Genomic DNA, 20,381 nt, shown 5'->3' on the forward strand with positions numbered 1-20,381 from the left:
AACCAGTCTAAAAACGTGACATAATTTTATAATGCGGTTTCAATGGCGTTGGAGAGTGCAGGCAGCACAGTCTAAGAGCAGTCTGGCCAGGGTTTCTGATAACATCTGAGGGAGAAGATGAACAATTTGCCCGTCAGCATTTGAGAGAGACAGCCAGAGACCAAGCCAGGCTCTAAAATTAGGACGGTTATTCAAACCTAAAAATCCCCAAACACCAAGTGACTACAAGACATATTTAAAAGTCTGTTTTTAAATTGAATAAGGGACCTTTGGAACAACTTGGGGAATTTAGCTATTAGGGACCTGTTTTTCTGGACAGTAGTTTCAGCATGAGTAACACCGTCTAACACTGGATGACATCTATTTTGCCTTGTGGCTAATCACAGTGGTTAAAATACAGCGGGTCTATTCTAAGTGTAAAAACTAATCGCTTTGGTCACAAAACACTCAGCAAGACTGGCCAGGGGTCTGGTTCTTAACATACCGTTTCCTCTTGTGAAGGAAGTGTTAGGTCAGTTTTTTGGGCTTTAGACCCAGCCGTCAAAGTCACACATTAATTTTATTGCTGTTTTGAGAATTTAGAATTGGGTTTCTCTGGTCACGCACAAACTGGTGTTATTATAGTATGCTAAACCTAAACCCAAATCTAATTATTTAAAAAACAAAATAAAATAAAAAAAAATAATAAAATAAAATAAAAAAATGCATGTAATAAACAAATTTCAACACCCTTTCTTTAAGAGGCTAACCTGTCTGTCAGTAAGGGAACATATGTGCACACGCACACTTTGCATCTTTTTACTTTTTACTTTCAAATCATCCTTCTATCTTTATCCTCTCTCAAAAAAATCTCTCAAAACACCGAGCGAGAACATCTGGCCCCCTCCATTAGTAAAGCGGCCATACCACCGGCCCCCTGAGAAAGTCTGAGGTGGAGGGGCCCCTGGAGATGTTGATGATTGAGATTCGGGAAGAAGGGATTAGAAAGAAAGGAGACGGGAGGGAGGAGTCGAGGGCCTTGCGCATGAAAAGGAGAAAGTTTGAAGCCTTTCAAAGAGGCTTTACATACAGTGAAGCTACAGGACGCTATGCAGAACCTGTCTTTGTGTGTGTGGCTATAATGGAGATTCTGCATAATTAGTGCAAGAAGAGTGAGGCCCTTTCAAACAGAGAAGAAAAATAAAGCATGAGCGAGAAATGAGGGGGAAAAATTCAGAAAGAAGGGAAGTCTATACAGCTGCACAAATAAAAACAGGTCGAGTGTGTCCATCCGGGAGATGGACAGGGAAAATAACAGTGACCCACATATTTTCGGATAGAGAAGGGTGAGGGGTGATAATGTCCCTGTCTCCAAATTACCAAAAACAACAGTCAAAAAGTTAAAAGACGAACATTAATAAAACTTCAACAGCCTGAGAGCCCCAGCGTATGTGTGTAGCTGACAAAGTACTTACCGCCAGGTACAGCATGGTGTACATTGAGAACGAAGCATGTCCAGAAAAGAAGGATTTTCTGCAGAGGGAAACAGAAAATTTGATTACATTTCTTTTTTTTTTTTAATAATCTGAATTATAGGTGTGAGATTTAAGATGATTCTGTTTTCTACCTAAAAGTCTATTCACTCAGAATGTTCAGTCAGCACGAAGTGACTAGTTTTTCCCAGCCATGTAGGTCACTTCTGTTTGCTTGGCATGACAACTTGCTTCTAATTAGATTTATCACACAGCTCTTTGGAATTCTTGATTCTGATTGGTCAATTATTGCATTCTGCAGTCAAGTATGTAGACTATGATGCTAAACTGTATAACTGACTGTTGACCTAGACAACTGATTCCCTACATATGACATCAGATAATAATTTCTACCTCAAGGCAACATTTTATGTCAATTAAATTAGTTTTATAGCTGTATTCCGTAACTTTTGCCTCTCTATCGCCACCTCAGTTTATAACATAAAATTGCAGGCTACCTTAGATATCTTTAGACGGGATGAGATCAAATAACTACATTGATAACTGACATTTACCGCAAAATCGTACCTGACATCTCAAATAATAAAGCATTATTACACTGTAAAAAATTCACAAATTTCAGATGCCTTAAATTTTTAAGTGAAATAAAATTAGCTTGATGAGTCAATTGAGCTTAATTATATTGAACTGACTTAAAAAAATTAGTTGTAAAATGCAACAAGATTTTTTAAGTCAGCTCAATATAATTTAAGTTTAATTGACTCATAAAGCTAATTTGGTTAAACTTAAAAATTTAAGGAAGCTGTTTAATTTCATGCATTCTGACTTTACACTGAACGTGCTTGTCTCTCAAAAGACAAGTTGAACATATGACGTAGTATTTCTGTGCTCGATTCACTCTGCCAGGGTTCGGAAAGTTATTTTCAAAAATGGATTCCAGTTTCATAACAAGGGTTCTTAGTCCCTTATTGGACAATTCTCCCGGAAAAAAAAGCCCACGCGTCATCCAGCGAGCGAAAGAGCAGGCCCAAGCGCGAGCGTGAGAGAAAGAGCACACCCATGCGTCAACCAGCCAGCGTGGGAAAAAGCACGCCCATCAATGCCGCTTCACTCGGCTGACAGTAGTTTACATGTTTTTGTTTGCTCAAGGCATTTCGGTGATGAATGTTATATAAACGGTGGATTCAGACTAAGCATTTGTTAGCTGCGTGTGTTACCTCATCTTTAAGTTGTACGTTTTTTACAGTGTATACGAATGCTACAAGTATTAGAGTATTGCTAAACACAACTATATTTTACATTTTATTCACACACATTTGTTTTGTTTTCCAGACATTTGAATCCAAAACACATAAGGAAAGGCAAGCATTAAATGTGCTTTTAAGATCATCTCACCTGGCCTCCTGAACTTTGCTGTCATCTCCACGGCATGTGTAGTTAGTAATATATCCCAGAGAGCAGCTGATGGTGGAGAAGTCAGGATTGCACACATCTATGAAGTGTGGCCTCATGCGCCCAACCGAAACCTTGGCGATGTCAGTAAACGATTGGCTGACGGCACATCCGAAGATGAACACGCCCACTTGTCTATAGAGGGTGGAGACATATGGGTTTCCCACAAATGACTTGGAGCCCTGGTTCAGGTAATGGATCCTGTAGCATTCGCCAATCACGATCTAGAGAACAGTTAATTTGTAAAATAATGACTGATAGTTTTAAATAAAACGCCATGTGCTCTGTTTCAAAGTAGTGAGCTGCCTATGGATTGCTTAAAAAATAAAAGTTAATTCAATATTATAAATATTCAATATTATAAAACCAGTGATGCTTAAAATGAATTCTTTCTCCCAATATTTGAGTGTGCTATGTTCGTTTTTGCTTATGGCAGTATTACACTGCTAGCTTAGAGACATGCTAACATAATACTATTGAAATCAATTGTCAGATGTACAGATTTGCTGCCTAAAATGACTTCTACAATTTCATGACAGGATGCTTTTTAAAAAACAGCTAAGTAAGCAACAGGCAGCTAACTAGATTCTGAAACAGAGTTTTAAAGTCAATAACAACATATTGTGATGCTAAATCAAATCTCAAACATGAATGTGTTAAGTATCATCACATATTTGGTGTGGTCAGGTCAGAAACATGCAGGGTGAGATTAGTTACACATGCCAATGATTTAAGTTAAAAAAGCACAACGCAAGACAGAAACGATGGAAAGAGTAAACAAGATGAAGAGAAAGAACAAGACTGAGCATGGCCTGCCCATTGTTGAATGAGATTTTAGTGATATGGAACATATGATGTTCTTGAAGGTTATATGGCTTTCATGTGAGCAGTTCGACTTTAAACGGAGGTCTGCATCATTTGAAACCACCAGGACGTAAATTAGATCAGAGAGGCGTGGGTCATGGAGTTCATAAACCATGCCAAATGAGATACTCGCTATCTCTTGCACTCTGTTTTTTGTCTCTGTTTAAACTGTTGATGAGGGCCGTTGTGGAGGCAGTTCGTGTTCCCCGAGGCCTAACCAAACTGAGACCGGAGACACTGCTAATTAAATGTGATTGCCAACACACACACATATATATGCGCACACAGTCCTTGTTTTAATCAGGAGATTTGCTGAGCATGGGAACATGTCTATCCCAGACAGTGAGGCAAGCATGTCTCCATACGGGATCTCCATGGAGTCATGGTTTGGTTCTATGCCAGCGTTTAGGGGCTTGTGCTTTAAGACCACTTCCCTCATCTCCACAACTTTATTCCACAAGGGGTTTGGTTTGTCATGTCAAATTTTTGCTTGGAGGCAGTGTTCCACAACAGCTAAAAGTTTTGATCTTGTTTGGTTGTCCTGTTGACGACTGGCGAGGACTAATCGTAGGGCAGCTGTCACGGAGGCTGAATTCAACACCTCTTATTCAACATTCGGCAGTGGGGTTATGTTTGACCTCCCATTCAGATCTTTTTAGAATTCGATTCAATTTTGTTGAGGGTTTTTAAAAAGGTTTTGCATTCGCAGAAGTTCAAAGAACTGTGATATTTAGTTATATTTGACTGATTCACTCATATTACCCCAGCCCTATTATTTCATTATTGCAATGAAAATTTGTGGGGGGAAATATGTCTAATTATCCTTAAATAATTCCTTAACGTATTGATTTTTTTTTTAATTTCACGTGAACACATGGGTTTTACATGAACATATTCCATGCGTGTTTCTGCACATGTGAAATCCATGTGGCTTTTCTGTAAAGGATGTTAAAAAGTGATAGTCTTTTACTCACCCTCTTGTCATTTCTGCAGAACATAACAGAAGATATTTAGAAGAATGTTGGTAACCGAACAATAGCAGTAGCCATTTTCTTCTATTATAAAAACATAAAACTAACGGGTACGGACGTTGTTCGGTTACCAACATTCTTCAAAATATCTTCCATTTGTGTTCTTCAGAAGAAAGTTACAGGTTTGAAATGTCAATAGGGTGATTCAATGATGACAGAATTATTTCGGGGTGAACTATCCCCTTAAAACATAAGAAATAAAATATTCCCCAATACTTAAACAATAAAAATAGCATTTTGTTATTACTTTTTGTTTTCATTATGCAAAATGCATTTTTTCTTTTTGAAAACTGTTGTCGAACTATTTTTTTTATTATTATTATGCTATTATCAAACTGATTTTCAGTATAAGAGGAAAAGCTGTTCATAAGAATTACTTAAAGCGCGAAAAACAACACGACACACAAAACCAGCAATTTATCAAAACACATGCAAACATAAGACACCACAGCAAAAAGAAATACAGAAGAAAGAGAGAGAAAAAGAGAGAATTAGCCCTGACCACGATAAACCCCTTATTGTGAGTTGACTGAGTTACTTTAGATATTTTAAATGGAGAGATGAGATGGGGAGAGCTGGTTAATGGATTTAAGGGATCATGAGTATGATTTTGTCATTATTTATTTCTACAGTTATTCCATATTTTACTAATCTCTATGCTTTAATGGGGGATGAAGGGTATGGACTGGAGGTATATTATATAAGTATAGCCTAAACTTATACCAGTATATACGAGAGTAACTTATAAGACAGGATGGAATTAGAATGCAGCAGCACAGAGCACGGCATCTTATGGTGTCCGTTTTTATACGGGTATGGATGACTGGTCTGTGCAGTAAAACCGCGATGGTATGGCTTGATTGTGTAGTTTCAATTATAGGAAAGGAGGCAGCTACAGCGACACAGTCACAAAGAGAGAGAGAGAGAGGAGAGAGAGAGGAGAGAGAGAGAGAGAGAAGAGAGAGAGAGGGTACGGAGAGAGAGAGAGAGAGGGGGGGGGGCGAGAGAGAAAAAGAGAGAGAGTGTTTAGGTCAGTCACAGAAAGACACACGCAGGTAGCAGCATAGCACAGCACAGCACACGGCAGCCGAGGATTATGGGAAATACCAGGCACGGGAGGGGGTGTGACATGGTACTTTGGTTTCGGAGAGAGTGTACTACCACACTTAGCTAACGTCTGCCAATGACTGGCATAAGGCACTATAATTTAAATGCAGTCTCCGTTATATCACGGCTATAAACGTGTCGTGTATGAAATGTCTCTGCGTAACCCTATAAAAACTCTCTCAGAAGACTTAATTTCCCATGCAATGGCCCTGCTCGCCTGGCCCCATGTCCCCTGTCTGAGGCCCCACTGTGGGGCACTTACGCTGGCAATGGGCAGGAGGAGGCCCACAGCTGTCAGCACAGAAGACGGCACAGTGCTGTTTTTATAGGTGTAGCGGATAGTGTCATCCGAGCAGTAGAACCCACGCTGGTATGGCTGCACTGTCGATTTATGCAACACCATCGAGGGCAGCATGACTACGCAAAAAACACACACATACGGCCAATGGGTCTCAGGATACACACTCACCTGAGAGGGTAGGACTGTTTAACATTACTTGAGGTTGCAAAAAAGAAAAAAAGCATTAAAGACCCTGTGAAATCAATTAGTTCTAGAGAGCAAATGATTGGACAAAAATCTGTGTAGTGCAAGATGAGTCATCAATTGTTTCCCTCTAAAAATAAATGCTAAAATTGAAATGCTAAAAACTGTTAAAAGTAGTTCTTATTCAATGTTCAGAAGTATGCAAGTATATACATCAAAGCAAACAGTTGTGTTATCTCAAATTTTAATTTCATAGGGTCTTTAAAGGAAATGGAAGGAATTGCGCAATGACAATTGAAAACATTGTTAAAATACATTTTATTGTTCACTTATCCCGCAAACAGGCTAAACATAAAGTTATCTGTTCTTTATCTAATGTTTTAAACAAAACACTACCTCAAAGTGCTGCTGCTACTACAAGAGCCGTGTACACAAAACCCTCACACAGCGCACAAAATGTATTGTGTATCCAATACACATAGCCTTCAAATAACAGTTTGCGCGTTTGCCACTTAAGCAATTTGTGCAAAGCAACGAAGTAGCAAGAGAAGCTTCCCTTTCCCTTCAGCCTTGGTTTAGGGCTATTGTCAGTGCAAAGTAGCTTACAGCTAAAGACAATGCAGCCTAATGCCACTAAGCAAAGCTTTTTTGCAAACAACACTGTATATCTCAGATAACTTATTTAACAAAGAAGAGACCTTGTATTGAACATCAAACATATCAATAGGTTCAGTGTAGTTTTTAGTGACACAGGCAACACAGCATCAAATTGCCCAATTGGAAGTGCACCTAAAATGTTGTCTTGGTAGATAGCTTACTGTGTGTTGGAATGGAGCTACAGAATGTGGCTTTTTTGTGCTTTTTGGTAAAATTGTGCTTTTACCAAAACATTTTCACAATACTTTAGTTTGTGCCTTTCTGTTTTAAGTAACACGATGGAGACACTCCATGGTTCAAAGACAAAAACCCCACACACGAATACTGTGAAGGTATCCCTGTGTAGAAATTATCCACAACCATACACCAGTTGGGTATATATCGAAACCAGTGTATTTTTGTGTAATAAATGGGTAAATGCCAGGCTCGGAGCTCAGCCCAAAATGGCCGACTCATTAAAATGTCACACCTCCTGCAAAACACACGTCAACTGTCAACGTCCAGCCAACAGCAGGAAAAATAAATACATATTTCTAAATCAAAGCAAACTAAACATCAGACTCAAACTTGTGGTGGGACTTTGAAAAGTTCCCCTTGAAGGATTGTAAAATGTGCGAATCGCTAGAAAAACAAAGCTTCGCTTTACGCTGACCACCCAAATTTCTGGAACGTTGTTTGGAGCAAAAAAGAAGGAGGGGGCATTTGGTTTTTGTGGTTAGAGAGAGCGAGACGACAGCAGTCTCGGTAACTGGTGCCTTTTTAAAACGCATAAATGCATGCAGTAAACCAAACCTTTAAGATGTGAGATCAGACCAGCTTTGGGAGCCAGCACAATGTGTAAAACAACATTCCTTGGGCTACCCTCAGGGCCTCTTGGCTTTTCTTCAGCAACAAAAATCTAAACCTGTAACCTCAAAAACTACATGACAATGCTCTAGGTAGAGTGCAAAATAACATTCAAACATGCTGAAAAGAAAATGTTGTGGTTTTAAAACACAAAGTGGTGTACAATGTCAAGTGCTACACCTCACAGGATCAAAACGTTCTCTACAGCTGTACCCCAACTGGCAAAGCACAGTGCAAACAACTGCAAGGTCGTGGGTTCGATTCCCAGGGAAACACATGAACTGATAAATGTATCCTGAATGCAATATAGCAAATGGCATTTCCAGAATTAAAGACATTAGACACTTTCTACACCTGCACAAATAAAGACACAAGGCTTCGGGCTGTACGAGTTTTCTCACAGATGCTTGAGCGGCGGATGTTATAATCAAACGCTAGATGAAACATTAAGGAGGCTTAGCCAATTCAAACCCACGTTATGAGAATGGGTGGAGGGAACCCATGAACCTAGGTTACACCGTCTGGAAACGCACACAGACGTGGACGCACATTCCTCCACGGCGCTGCTTGTGATCTTTTAAGACCCACTTTGACCACAAGGTCAAATACACTTAGCGGGTCTGGAAAAAACGAAAACCTAGCGATCAAATTTCATCACATGTGCATGCATGTTTGTGATTAGACAGCAGATGTGCGGATTCATTTCTGTTAAGGTGTGCGTATATGTGCCATATGTATAAAGCCGAATTGTAAACAAGCCTTAATCATGGGGTGTGTACTGGAGCAAAATTGCCACAGTTTTGGTGGTCACCATAATATAAACTCCTGAAACCTAAACAAGTCTGAAATTTTCACGCGCATGTGTGGATCTACACATTGCTTCCATCTGTTTGTGAAAGGACGTCTGTCTGTGCCCAATGATGTTGGCTGAGAGCCCTCATCACGCCAGTACGCCGTTGTTTCTACTGCCCATGTCATCACCATGAGAGTGGTCTGGTATGCCGGCCTCTGCCCATTCTTCGGTCACCCTCTCTTTCGCATTCTTAAGCTTTTTCGATCCATCATAATGGGCATCTTTGTGTCAACTACTACAAAGAATCTGAAGCACAGTTTTACTTAGAACACTTCTCAGTTTTTGCTGAGAATTCACTGGATTCTAGAACTTAGCGCTCTTGCTTCAGACATTTTAAGATGTGATGCTCGTGTGGTAGACTCAGGTTTGAGTCATATGTCATGCATTTCTCTCTCCCTCTAGAACAAATAAATTATACCCAAACATATAAGTTCAATAATTATTTACTGACCCTCATGATCCAAATTCATAATAACTATAGATAACTATCTTATTCATACACTATTACAAGGTAACTAACTGTTTCAGTAACTGTGACAGAAAAAAAACAAACAGAGAGAGAGAGAGGAAATTGGAGAAAAACACTAGTCTGTTGTCTGTGCAAAGTTAATTAAATAGAAATAAATTCTTATTTACGATGGACCCATGGCCATACCTAAAGACTCAGCTACAGAGTAATGACTTACAAACACAAAGAGAGAGTAGTCCAAGTTAAACAGCTCAATATCCTTGTGGCAAGGAAGCCAGGTGTAAAATCCTATCACTGTGTGTAAAACAACAGCATGAATATTAATATTTTTCGCAAAAACAAGTTTGTAATACAATGAACAAAAGCCTTTCATAGTCAGAAAGGTGTCAGTGTCGAGGGGAGCTGGGTTCAATGTGCATGAACTCTCTATTTGGCCCCTGACTTAACGCTCAATAGAAGCATAATGAAAAACAACCAGGGGCCAAAATGGAGCAGCGCACACATACAGAAAAACTGTCAAAACTGGGTAGCGGTGTGCTGCATTGTGGGGAAAATCTTTCTATTTGCCTTATCAGATGTGGGCATGCAGCCTTTTTGGTCTCGCATGGCGAACGGCCAGATGCCAGTTAGTTGCTACGGGCAACCAGATGCCGATGGGGCGAACGGAAATCTGTTCTAAAAATTGGGACAGTTGTTATTGGGCCCAATCTACAATCTACTGGGTTATGCAGGCATGTAGCCTGAAGGTTTCATTATCACAGTCATAGATCTTCCATGTGCTTCTGTGAATATGTGTAAAATGTAGTTTCTGTGGGTTAGTTTCGTTCAACTGGGTCATGGCACCCAGTTAAAGCCAATGATGCTCTTTTTGTGCAGTCTGATGAAAGCACATTTCAAGATCAAAGAAGTCATCACCTTCGGCAAAACGATAAAGTGAGTAATCGACTATAACAACACAAAGAAATACACATCTGTTTATACTTATATTTAAGCTAAAAAAGTTGTTGATATTTAATCATTTGCTCTTCAGCGACAACACAATAACCTAAACATTTGACCTTTCTTTCAAAGCTCCTAGACGTAAAAGCTCTTAAGGAAGTTGTGGTATTGACTGTTTGACGGAGTGAAAGTAAATTGCATTGAAAGCAGAAGCTCTCATTGAGAATTAAATACTGATCTGTCAATGTTGGACAAAGACACGACCGAAGAAGTCAAAGCCTTGTTAAAAGATGTGTATGGAGGAAAGGTCTTCCTGTCAGGGGCCATGGCCCTGCGAACATTGAATGCACTGAGAGGATGATACAGGTCAAACTCTCCTTCTGAATGAATAGTGCTTACGCACAATAAAATAAACACAGACAGCATACTAGAGAACCTCTTAAAGACACAAAGCTTTTCATATAAAAATATAGATTTACTTAAAAGTCCAGTGTATGAAAATTAGCAGACTCTAGCGGTGAATGGCTCACTCCACCCCTCCCTTTCGAAGCACTACGGCAGCTGAGACAGGACTAAGACGTCATCATGTGTTCGCTTCTTTGTACAGATACCGTATTCACGAAACGCGCTCTGTAGAGCAGTTTGTCTGTGTTGGGCTACTGTAGAAAAAACATGGTGAATTCCATGCAAGGGGACCCGCGCTGTATGTAGACATTAAATGCTCATTCTAAGGTAATAAAAGCATAATGCTTCATTATGTGCTCTGAAGACATAGTTATGCATATTATATTGCATTTCTGTCAATAGATCCTCCTAAAAATTACACACTGGACCTTTAAATATTAGGTACTGACACTGCAGCTACCACTGGTACAGATGACAACTCATCTAAAGGTTATAGCGTGACTGTGTCAGTGCAGTGGAGGTCTGAGGTAAGCAAGAGCCGAGTACGAACACAGAAATGTGTCAGAATGTCTTTCATTTCCCCCAATCAGCAAATGCACACACGCATGCCAAGGTAAATTCTCTGAACTAGAAACCACAATTGTACATAACCCACATGCCACATAAAACGCATGGTGGTTGTGTCTATTATAAAGTGACAGCTAGCATCTTGCTCAGAAGCAAGTTGCTCAGAGGGTCTTGCAGTGGGTACCACAATTTAGGCATCATGGCTCTTACAGACATAATAAAATGACAGTGAAAACTATTCTTGTAGCTTGACTGGTAAAGCATTATTATAGCAGCGCAAAGGTTATGCGTTTTATTCCCACAGAACACAAATGCTAATACCTTAAAGGGATACTTCACCCAAAATTTAATTTACTCATTTACTCACTTTCGAGTTGTTCCAAATGTGTATACATTTCTTTGTTCTGATGAACACAGAGAAAGATATTTGGAAGAATGCTTATAACCAAACAGATCTCAACCCTCACTGACTCCCATAGTAGGAAAAAAACAATGGTAGTCAAAAGTGCCCCAGAACTGTTTGCTGTCCTATATTCTTCAAAATGTCATCTTTTAATAAAAAAATTATAAAGTAATTTTTCCTACTATGGGAGTCAATGGGGGTTGAGATCTGTTTGGTTATAGGCATTCTTCCAAATATCTTTGTCTGTGTCCATCAGAACAAAGAAATGTATACACATTTGGAACAACTCGGAGGTGAGTAAATGATGACAGAATTTTCATTTGTGGGTAAAGTGTCACTTTAAATGCACTGTATGTCACTTTGCATAAGAGTATCTGCCAAATGCATGAATGTAAATAGAAACTATTCATATAGTGTAAGATAAGCCCCTCTATATGAGGGGCTTGCACCTCACCGGGCACCTTTTACACAACATCCTAAATGAATTTAATAATAAAATGGAAGGAAATGATTTCAGATAGGGTTTACAGGAAGTGATCAGTGAATGACTCAAGTCCTGCCGATTCATTTCACTTGTACAGTATAGGTGCCACATCATGCCTTTGTTCTCTCGTTTCTAACTGCAGGACGTTTTGTAACTCTTGGCTAGAGAACATGTTGGTCACACACCCTTCAACAACCTCAAAGTGCAACCTGAGTCCCGACAGGACACAATGAGTCTGGGGTAAACTCGGTTCATAACACCTGATACGAGGCAAGACCTTTCCAGCTGTTCTTAATCCACAATGGCAGCAGTCAGGACAACACCGTCAGGTAACAATGCACGCATGACAGTACCCAAGAATAGAATCAATTTAGTGTAGCATGTTGGCGGTCAGGGATACAATTATGTCCTCGGAGGCCATTGGGGGTTAGTTGTTTAGCTCTCAGCTCCATTGATGGCTTTATCACTGGTGATCTGCCGAGGGCTTGTGGCCAAGACCTTCACACAATGTGAGAGCCTGTGGAGGATGCCGAGTGAGAGAGAATGGGCATGCAGCCCCTGTGGGAATCGCTCTGTTGAGAATGAGTGGCTCATGGCCAGCTCTCATGAGACTCTCATTGGCTGAAACACTGAAGGCCAAAACAAAAGAGAGAGCCCCCCCCTGCTGTGAACAAGGGAACCGTTAGTAGAGGGCTTCATTAATCACTGGGAGAAAGGTAAATGGAGGAAGGGAGATGGGGACTGGAGGAGAGAGTGTGTGCCTCTTGAAATGCAATGGAGCGTCACATTAGGAAGCTTTATATTTAGAACAGTGTGTGTTTATGGGTGTGTGCGTGTTTGTTGTAAATCGGTGAAGTGTTTACCCGGGAATCGATCCTGTGATTTTGGTGTCACTAACGCCATGTTTTAGCAATTAAACTACTGAAACGCTTTTAAGATACAGGAGGCATTGGTAAGTAAACTGGTAAACAGTGTCACCAATTCTGAATCAATTCATCAAATCAATCAATTCTGTTGTTATTCATTCACCCTCATATCGTTCAAAACCTGCATATGACTCTTGCTTCTGTGGAACACAAAGGAAGATATTTTGAGAAATTTCCCAGTGGTTTTTTGTCTATACAATGGAAGTCAATGAGGGTCAGTGTTGTTTGGCTATCAATATTCTTTCTTTTGTGTTCTGTAGGAGAAACACATACATACAAATGACGTGAGGGTCAGTAAATAATAAAATAATTATAGTTTTGGGGTGAACTATCCCTTCAAGTCAATTGGTTACATTTACAACCAACTGTTGCCTAATAAATGTTGGAAACCTGTATTATGGCACACCTCTTGTGTTTGCGTGTGTGCCATTTATAAGTTTATGCACTTGCTGACTGGAATGAGACCGCCCTGTTTGGGATTCCTCCCAAGTCAGAGGTGTATTTCAAACTTGATTGACATTTACAAAACGCACACAGATCCATTCTGTCAGCCAGACACATAATCTACAAAACTCACACAGACTAAACAGTAAAACACACACATGCACATGCACACACACACACACACACACACACACGCACGCGCGCACACACACACACACACACAAAGAAGATTAACGTTCTCCGTGACCGCTGACCTATGAACTGTGACCTCTGGAATGTGTGGTCTCTGTGGCACTCTGCACATCTACTGCCCACATTGGGCACAGAGGCACTGACCCACATGCTAAACCCTGACTCATGATCGATCATTTACAGCTATTCATATTAGAAATAGACTAATACTGATGAACACAAAGGCACAATCCAATACAGACCAATGTGGGTCAACCCAAACCTACTAACCCTTTTCTGGTCTGACCTACTCAGTTTGATCCAATCAATACTCTCTTTCTGCACTGCCAACTAGGGCACATGTTCAACAACACAGCAACTTTTTGAGCATCAAGTAATTTATTTGATGTCAGCCATGGCCAGATGCCGCTGCAAAGTGACACAACTGCAGTCAGTCAGAACAGGTTTGATGTATGCAGAAATGTGAGCCATTCCCCTATGGGTGGGGCCACCAATCACAATGTGAAATATCAAGCAAACAACAAACAAAAAGTGAGCTTTTAAAACTCAGAAAAAGGTGCGAGATATCAAACAATTTGTGGTTTACCAGGCCTGGTTTGGACACGGTGTGAGAGGAACTGTAAAATTGAAAAAGAAAAACTAAACACACAAATGTTTGTTTAGTTCATGACCTAGAGATTTGATTGTTTTTTAGTACTGTATGGCAGAAAGACCCCTGCTGTCACCATGCACATCTGTTTCTCTCTCTGCATCGTTCCATTATTGTCTGTGCAAGCTGCTGAAGTCAGCATAGCTGTGCACATTGGCAATCCTACCTTTCTCACTCTCTCAATACATCAGATAGGCTCTGGGACCGGGCCCCAGCTCAAAACATGTGCTTACGCACAGCAATTTTTACTCGCCAGAGCCGTGCCCTTTTACACAGGCATCTGAGCGGGCAGCCTGTGGTCTTGATACCACAAACGTCAGCATCTTGCTAAAGAAATGACCTTATTAAAATTCATTATTACTTTACTTTCAGTGTACTGCATGTAACGCCTGTTGCGGCAGGTTCTTCCTGCCATTCGTCTGCTCTTTTCTTTGACCAATGAAATTAAAAAAAGCTTTATGGACTTACTATGAAAATATTATTTGGAATAGATAGTAACTGTGAACCTCACATGTCCCAAACATGTCAAAAGTGTTTACTAAAGGAGAATTATTAACAAAGCATCTGTTCATACGGTCCTCTTAGAGTTTAACAAACATTCCCCACTAAAATTTGTATTATAAAGATACACATATCATTGCATAATGGAAACGTGTCAAAGCTGTTCTGTTATTTTTTTACCTTTTAGATCGCATCCCCACCCACTCCACACAGCCTAGTAAATTATACATTACACTAAAAGAAGATCTGAGAGCACATAAATGAAAAATTTTAAGAAAACAAGGGTTTCGGCATTTATTTAAATCATGCAGTAAATGGGCTCAACATGTCAAAATAAAAGTCTGGAGACTTCAATAAATCAAGCAGCAAAGAGTTGTAATGCGTCAAGTCTGTCACGTTCATTGCTGGGTCTGCTTGTTTTGCCTTTAGGTGAGGAAATGTTGGTCGTACTGTACAACTACTACCCAGTTCTCCAGGTTCAAAGGTCAAACTCAGTCTTTTTTCTTCCCACGGAACAGTGCAATTAAACAAATGAAAAACTTCTCCTCTCANCACACACACACACACACAAAGAAGATTAACGTTCTCCGTGACCGCTGACCTATGAACTGTGACCTCTGGAATGTGTGGTCTCTGTGGCACTCTGCACATCTACTGCCCACATTGGGCACAGAGGCACTGACCCACATGCTAAACCCTGACTCATGATCGATCATTTACAGCTATTCATATTAGAAATAGACTAATACTGATGAACACAATGGCACAATCCAATACAGACCAATGTGGGTCAACCCAAACCTACTAACCCTTTTCTGGTCTGACCTACTCAGTTTGATCCAATCAATACTCTCTTTCTGCACTGCCAACTAGGGCACATGTTCAACAACACAGCAACTTTTTGAGCATCAAGTAATTTATTTGATGTCAGCCATGGCCAGATGCCGCTGCAAAGTGACACAACTGCAGTCAGTCAGAACAGGTTTGATGTATGCAGAAATGTGAGCCAATGACATTCCCCTATGGGCGGGGCCACCAATCACAATGTGAAATATCAAGCAAACAACAAACAAAAAGTGAGCTTTTAAAACTCAGAAAAAGGTGCGAGATATCAAACAATTTGTGGTTTACCAGGCCTGGTTTGGACACGGTGTGAGAGGAACTGTAAAATTGAAAAAGAAAAACTAAACACACAAATGTTTGTTTAGTTCATGACCTAGAGATTTGATTGTTTTTTAGTACTGTATGGCAGAAAGACCCCTGCTGTCACCATGCACATCTGTTTCTCTCTCTGCATCGTTCCATTATTGTCTGTGCAAGCTGCTGAAGTCAGCATAGCTGTGCACATTGGCAATCCTACCTTTCTCACTCTCTCAATACATCAGATAGGCTCTGGGACCGGGCCCCAGCTCAAAACATGTGCTTACGCACAGCAATTTTTACTCGCCAGAGCCGTGCCCTTTTACACAGGCATCTGAGCGGGCAGCCTGTGGTCTTGATACCACAAACGTCAGCATCTTGCTAAAGAAATGACCTTATTAAAATTCATTATTACTTTACTTTCAGTGTACTGCATGTAACGCCTGTTGCGGCAGGTTCTTCCTGCCATTCGTCTGCTCTTTTCTTTGACCAATGAAATTAAAAAAAGCTTTATGGACTTACTATGAAAATATTATTTGGAATAGATAGTAACTGTGAACCTCACATGTCCCAAACATGTCAAAAGTGTTTACTAAAGGAGAATTATTAACAAAGCATCTGTTCATACGGTCCTCTTAGAGTTTAACAAACATTCCCCACTAAAATTTGTATTATAAAGATACACATATCATTGCATAATGGAAACGTGTCAAAGCTGTTCTGTTATTTTTTTACCTTTTAGATCGCATCCCCACCCACTCCACACAGCCTAGTAAATTATACATTACACTAAAAGAAGATCTGAGAGCACATAAATGAAAAATTTTAAGAAAACAAGGGTTTCGGCATTTATTTAAATCATGCAGTAAATGGGCTCAACATGTCAAAATAAAAGTCTGGAGACTTCAATAAATCAAGCAGCAAAGAGTTGTAATGCGTCAAGTCTGTCACGTTCATTGCTGGGTCTGCTTGTTTTGCCTTTAGGTGAGGAAATGTTGGTCGTACTGTACAACTACTACCCAGTTCTCCAGGTTCAAAGGTCAAACTCAGTCTTTTTTCTTCCCACGGAACAGTGCAATTAAACAAATGAAAAACTTCTCCTCTCAGCCTCTTTTTAGTATTTCGTCAACAAAGCCAATAAATCGCAATAAAGCCCTGTAGCTAGGAGGAGATGCCTTTTTGGACAGAAGATTGTTCCTTTGCTCTCCATCAATCTTTTCGTCCCTCCGCCCACTTCCTAGACCCTAAAAGTCAGTCAAACCCTGGAGGTGCATGAGTTTAGGGGTTAACCAGGGCCACAGCAACCTGCCTTTGAGCATCTTCAGTGGGGTAAAGACTGCTCCTTTCTCCTACCCTGCCCTGAAGCTCATGAGAAGCAGACGGTCATGGAGTTAACACTATAACTAACTTTTCTTCACGTAGCAATCAACACTTCACCAGAGAGCTGCATTTAGATTAGTCTTTTTCTGTGGTGTGTGTGTGTGTGTGTGTGAGAGCATATACCAGGATTTCATGGAAATGGATGTGTTCCAGATTCTGTGTGTCCATTACAGCATTCTAATTTGTGATTTTTTTCCAAGTGTGTACATATAAAGTATATAAATATGTTTGTGTTGACTGTAGCTGTTATTATGGGTGTGTACTTTTGCATAAAAGAGCAACAATAACAGCAATGTGTAAATGATCACTGCATTGTGCTCCTGCACTACTCCACCCACCAGGTAACATCACCAGGTGTGAGAAAAAAATTTACTTTATAGACGACTAGACGTATATATAATATAGGTATATTTTTATACATCTATATATAAGTTTGTTTAAAATTAAGTGGAAAAAAAACTGAGAATGGAATTAGGAGATGCAAGAGTTGGATTCTAATTCACAGTGCTTCTATGAGAACCAAAGCACAATCGATAAAGAGAGAAACCTGTACATTTCATTACCTCAGGGCTGTACGTTAACTTTTTTTTGCACAAAGCACCGGTGCTACAGAGGTTTAAAGTTTTGTTGCACGGGCCAAAAGTTGTATCACAAGTATTCATCTGTTATCATCTTGAAAAAGTGCAGGTCATCGCATAAATAGACAGGTAACTGAAAAAGGACATTAACGTTATACAAATTGATAAATTAGGGCCATATCATTTTTAGTTTTTACCAAATTCGTTTTTTCCTATTTAATTTTCTGAGTTCTGTATTTTCAATGTTTTACTATACAGTAGTAAATACATGTCCATAAAAATACTGTATCCTATAGTGTTTACTACAGTAAACTGCAGTCAAATTCTTGTGTATTATAGCATATTTGAACCTTGCTATAGTACATTTTAAAGTATACTAGTGTTTACTACAGTTTATAAATTTACAACAACGTAATTATTTTATCATATGGTTCAAATTAAGCGGACTTTTATTTTGGCGAAGATGCTTGAGTTTCAGTTTGTTTGACAGTAGCTTCACTCAAACAGTGAAATGCTCGTAAAATAAACTTAGAACAACTCTGTGGATGAAGTTCATGTGTTCATGTCCTCGATACAAATCCATGAGTGTCACGCTTGTTACAAAAATTAAATAAAAACTTAAATAAATAGTGGTTAACCTCACACAATTAGTTAACCTCACACACGGACAAGAACAACGAACAAACACAAACACACTCCACAAAAAACGAGAGGCTCTGTCGAATGCACCTGCCAAACTGTATCGCACGAGTGCTACACTACTACATTTACTCGTAGCACAGACCGATTTTTTCATAGCATGTGCGACATATATGCACTGTACAGCCCTGCATATCCATGCAATTTTAAAAATAAAATTAATTTGAAGAAGCAGTTGTCGATGAATGTAATGTAATGTAAAAAATGTAATTGAACACAAAAGAAAATATTTTGAAGAATGTTAATAACCACACAACATTGGCCTGTCATTGTATAGATAACAAAACCACTGTGACATTTCTCAAAATATATTTTTTTGTTCCACAGAAGAAAATGTCATACAGGTTTTGAATGACATGAGGGTGACAGACTTTAGGTAACTATTCCTAAAGGGACAAATTCCTAAGGGGATCACCAACATTTTTTTAACTTGGCTATATTTAAGGTCCATTGAATAGTGTTTCATCTGGGTATTATCCAGTACATTAGAATATTAGCTTTAGTGACACAGGTCTTATTAGCATATGAATGACCAGTAGGTGATTGCCCTTCAGGGGCCAGCTAGGCTTACAATGAGGAATGCCGAGCACCCTGGACTTAATCCATATGACCCAGAAAAATTTAAAAGAGGGAGAGAGAGAGAAAGAGAGAGAGAGAGGTTGGTGTGTGAGGGTGGCAAGGTCATCCTTGGTAATTGGGCTTTTGGTTCTAGATAAGGTTTAACACATGCCCACACAGGATTTTAATAAATCCCATTTCAGAAACATGCATGCTTTTGAACACACACACATTCCAGAAAAAGTCACATTCCTGTGAACACCCTGGAATTACAATCAAGTTGTGTGTGCCGAGGATGAATGTTCTGTGGTGTGGATTAGACGAGCTACGGCGCTAACAGCTTCTGCCGTTGACTAGCTGATACTCGTACACACACAATGCCTCATTTGCCGAAACAATGGCTGACAGGATACAATACAGACCAGCGAGAGGAAATCGACTACAATTACACAGAGAATAAACAAACACATCATTTGTGCGTTTACCTCGTAGAAAAGCATACAAAAACAGTAGGGGGCCTTCAAACTTCGTTCCATGCTTGCGGAGATCTTGAGCTTGCAAACGGAGAGCTTGCCACCACATATAAGACTATACCAATCACAATATTAAGTTTAGTTACCATGGTTTTTGGTGTTTTGATTACAATTAAGTAAATAAAAATGAGTAAGTTTGTGGTTACAAACAAAACCAAAAACGATGGTGACTAGAGTTAAACCATAATTGTAGTGACCGGAAAGTGTTATCATGGTGATGTTCTCCTGATAAATAGCACACATTGAAGCGAATACCTCTCACAAACTCAATTGTTTTCACATGAAGATAAGGACATTTACTACACCCTGCACTTAAAGGCAAATTTCACCCAAAGTAACAAAATATTTCATGGTTTGTTTAACCACATGTCATTCCAAGATATTTTGAAGAATGTCGGTAACCAAACAAGCCCATTGACTTCCATTGTATGGACAAAACCAGACATTTCTCAAAATATCTTCTTTTGTGTTCCACTGAAAAAAAGTTGTATACAGGTTTTGAATGGCATGAGGGTGATTAAACAATGACAGAATTTTTTTGGGGGGGGACTATCCCTAACCCTAACCTGCATAGTACATGTTTCCATTATTGGCAATTAAGGATGATCTAGCTCACTTTTGAGTTTTTCAAACAGGGTTGACTACAAACTAAAAACCTCCTTACAAATCATGTTTTGCTACATTTGTGTGGACGTTTTCAAAGTATTAGGTTAAATTATGGACAAACCTACAACCCCCAGCCCCAACC

The 20,381-nt window shown here is 39.6% G+C and overlaps 1 protein-coding gene across 1 annotated transcript in view; it reads right to left on the minus strand.

The window, feature by feature from the left end:
• The window catches only part of plpp3 (phospholipid phosphatase 3), a 42,111-nt gene that overhangs the window by 15,266 nt on the left and 6,464 nt on the right, over window positions 1–20,381 (minus strand). Inside the window, exons 2-4 of the mRNA XM_057352499.1 lie at window positions 6,189–6,343; window positions 2,868–3,148; window positions 1,455–1,512 (exon numbers count right to left, since the gene is read on the minus strand). Of these exons, the coding sequence (XP_057208482.1) occupies window positions 1,455–1,512; window positions 2,868–3,148; window positions 6,189–6,343 (494 nt within the window). The remainder of the gene's footprint in view (window positions 1–1,454; window positions 1,513–2,867; window positions 3,149–6,188; window positions 6,344–20,381) is intronic.

This window comes from Triplophysa rosa, linkage group LG15 (assembly GCF_024868665.1).
Source record: "Triplophysa rosa linkage group LG15, Trosa_1v2, whole genome shotgun sequence".
Classification (NCBI taxonomy): Eukaryota; Metazoa; Chordata; class Actinopteri; order Cypriniformes; family Nemacheilidae; genus Triplophysa; species Triplophysa rosa.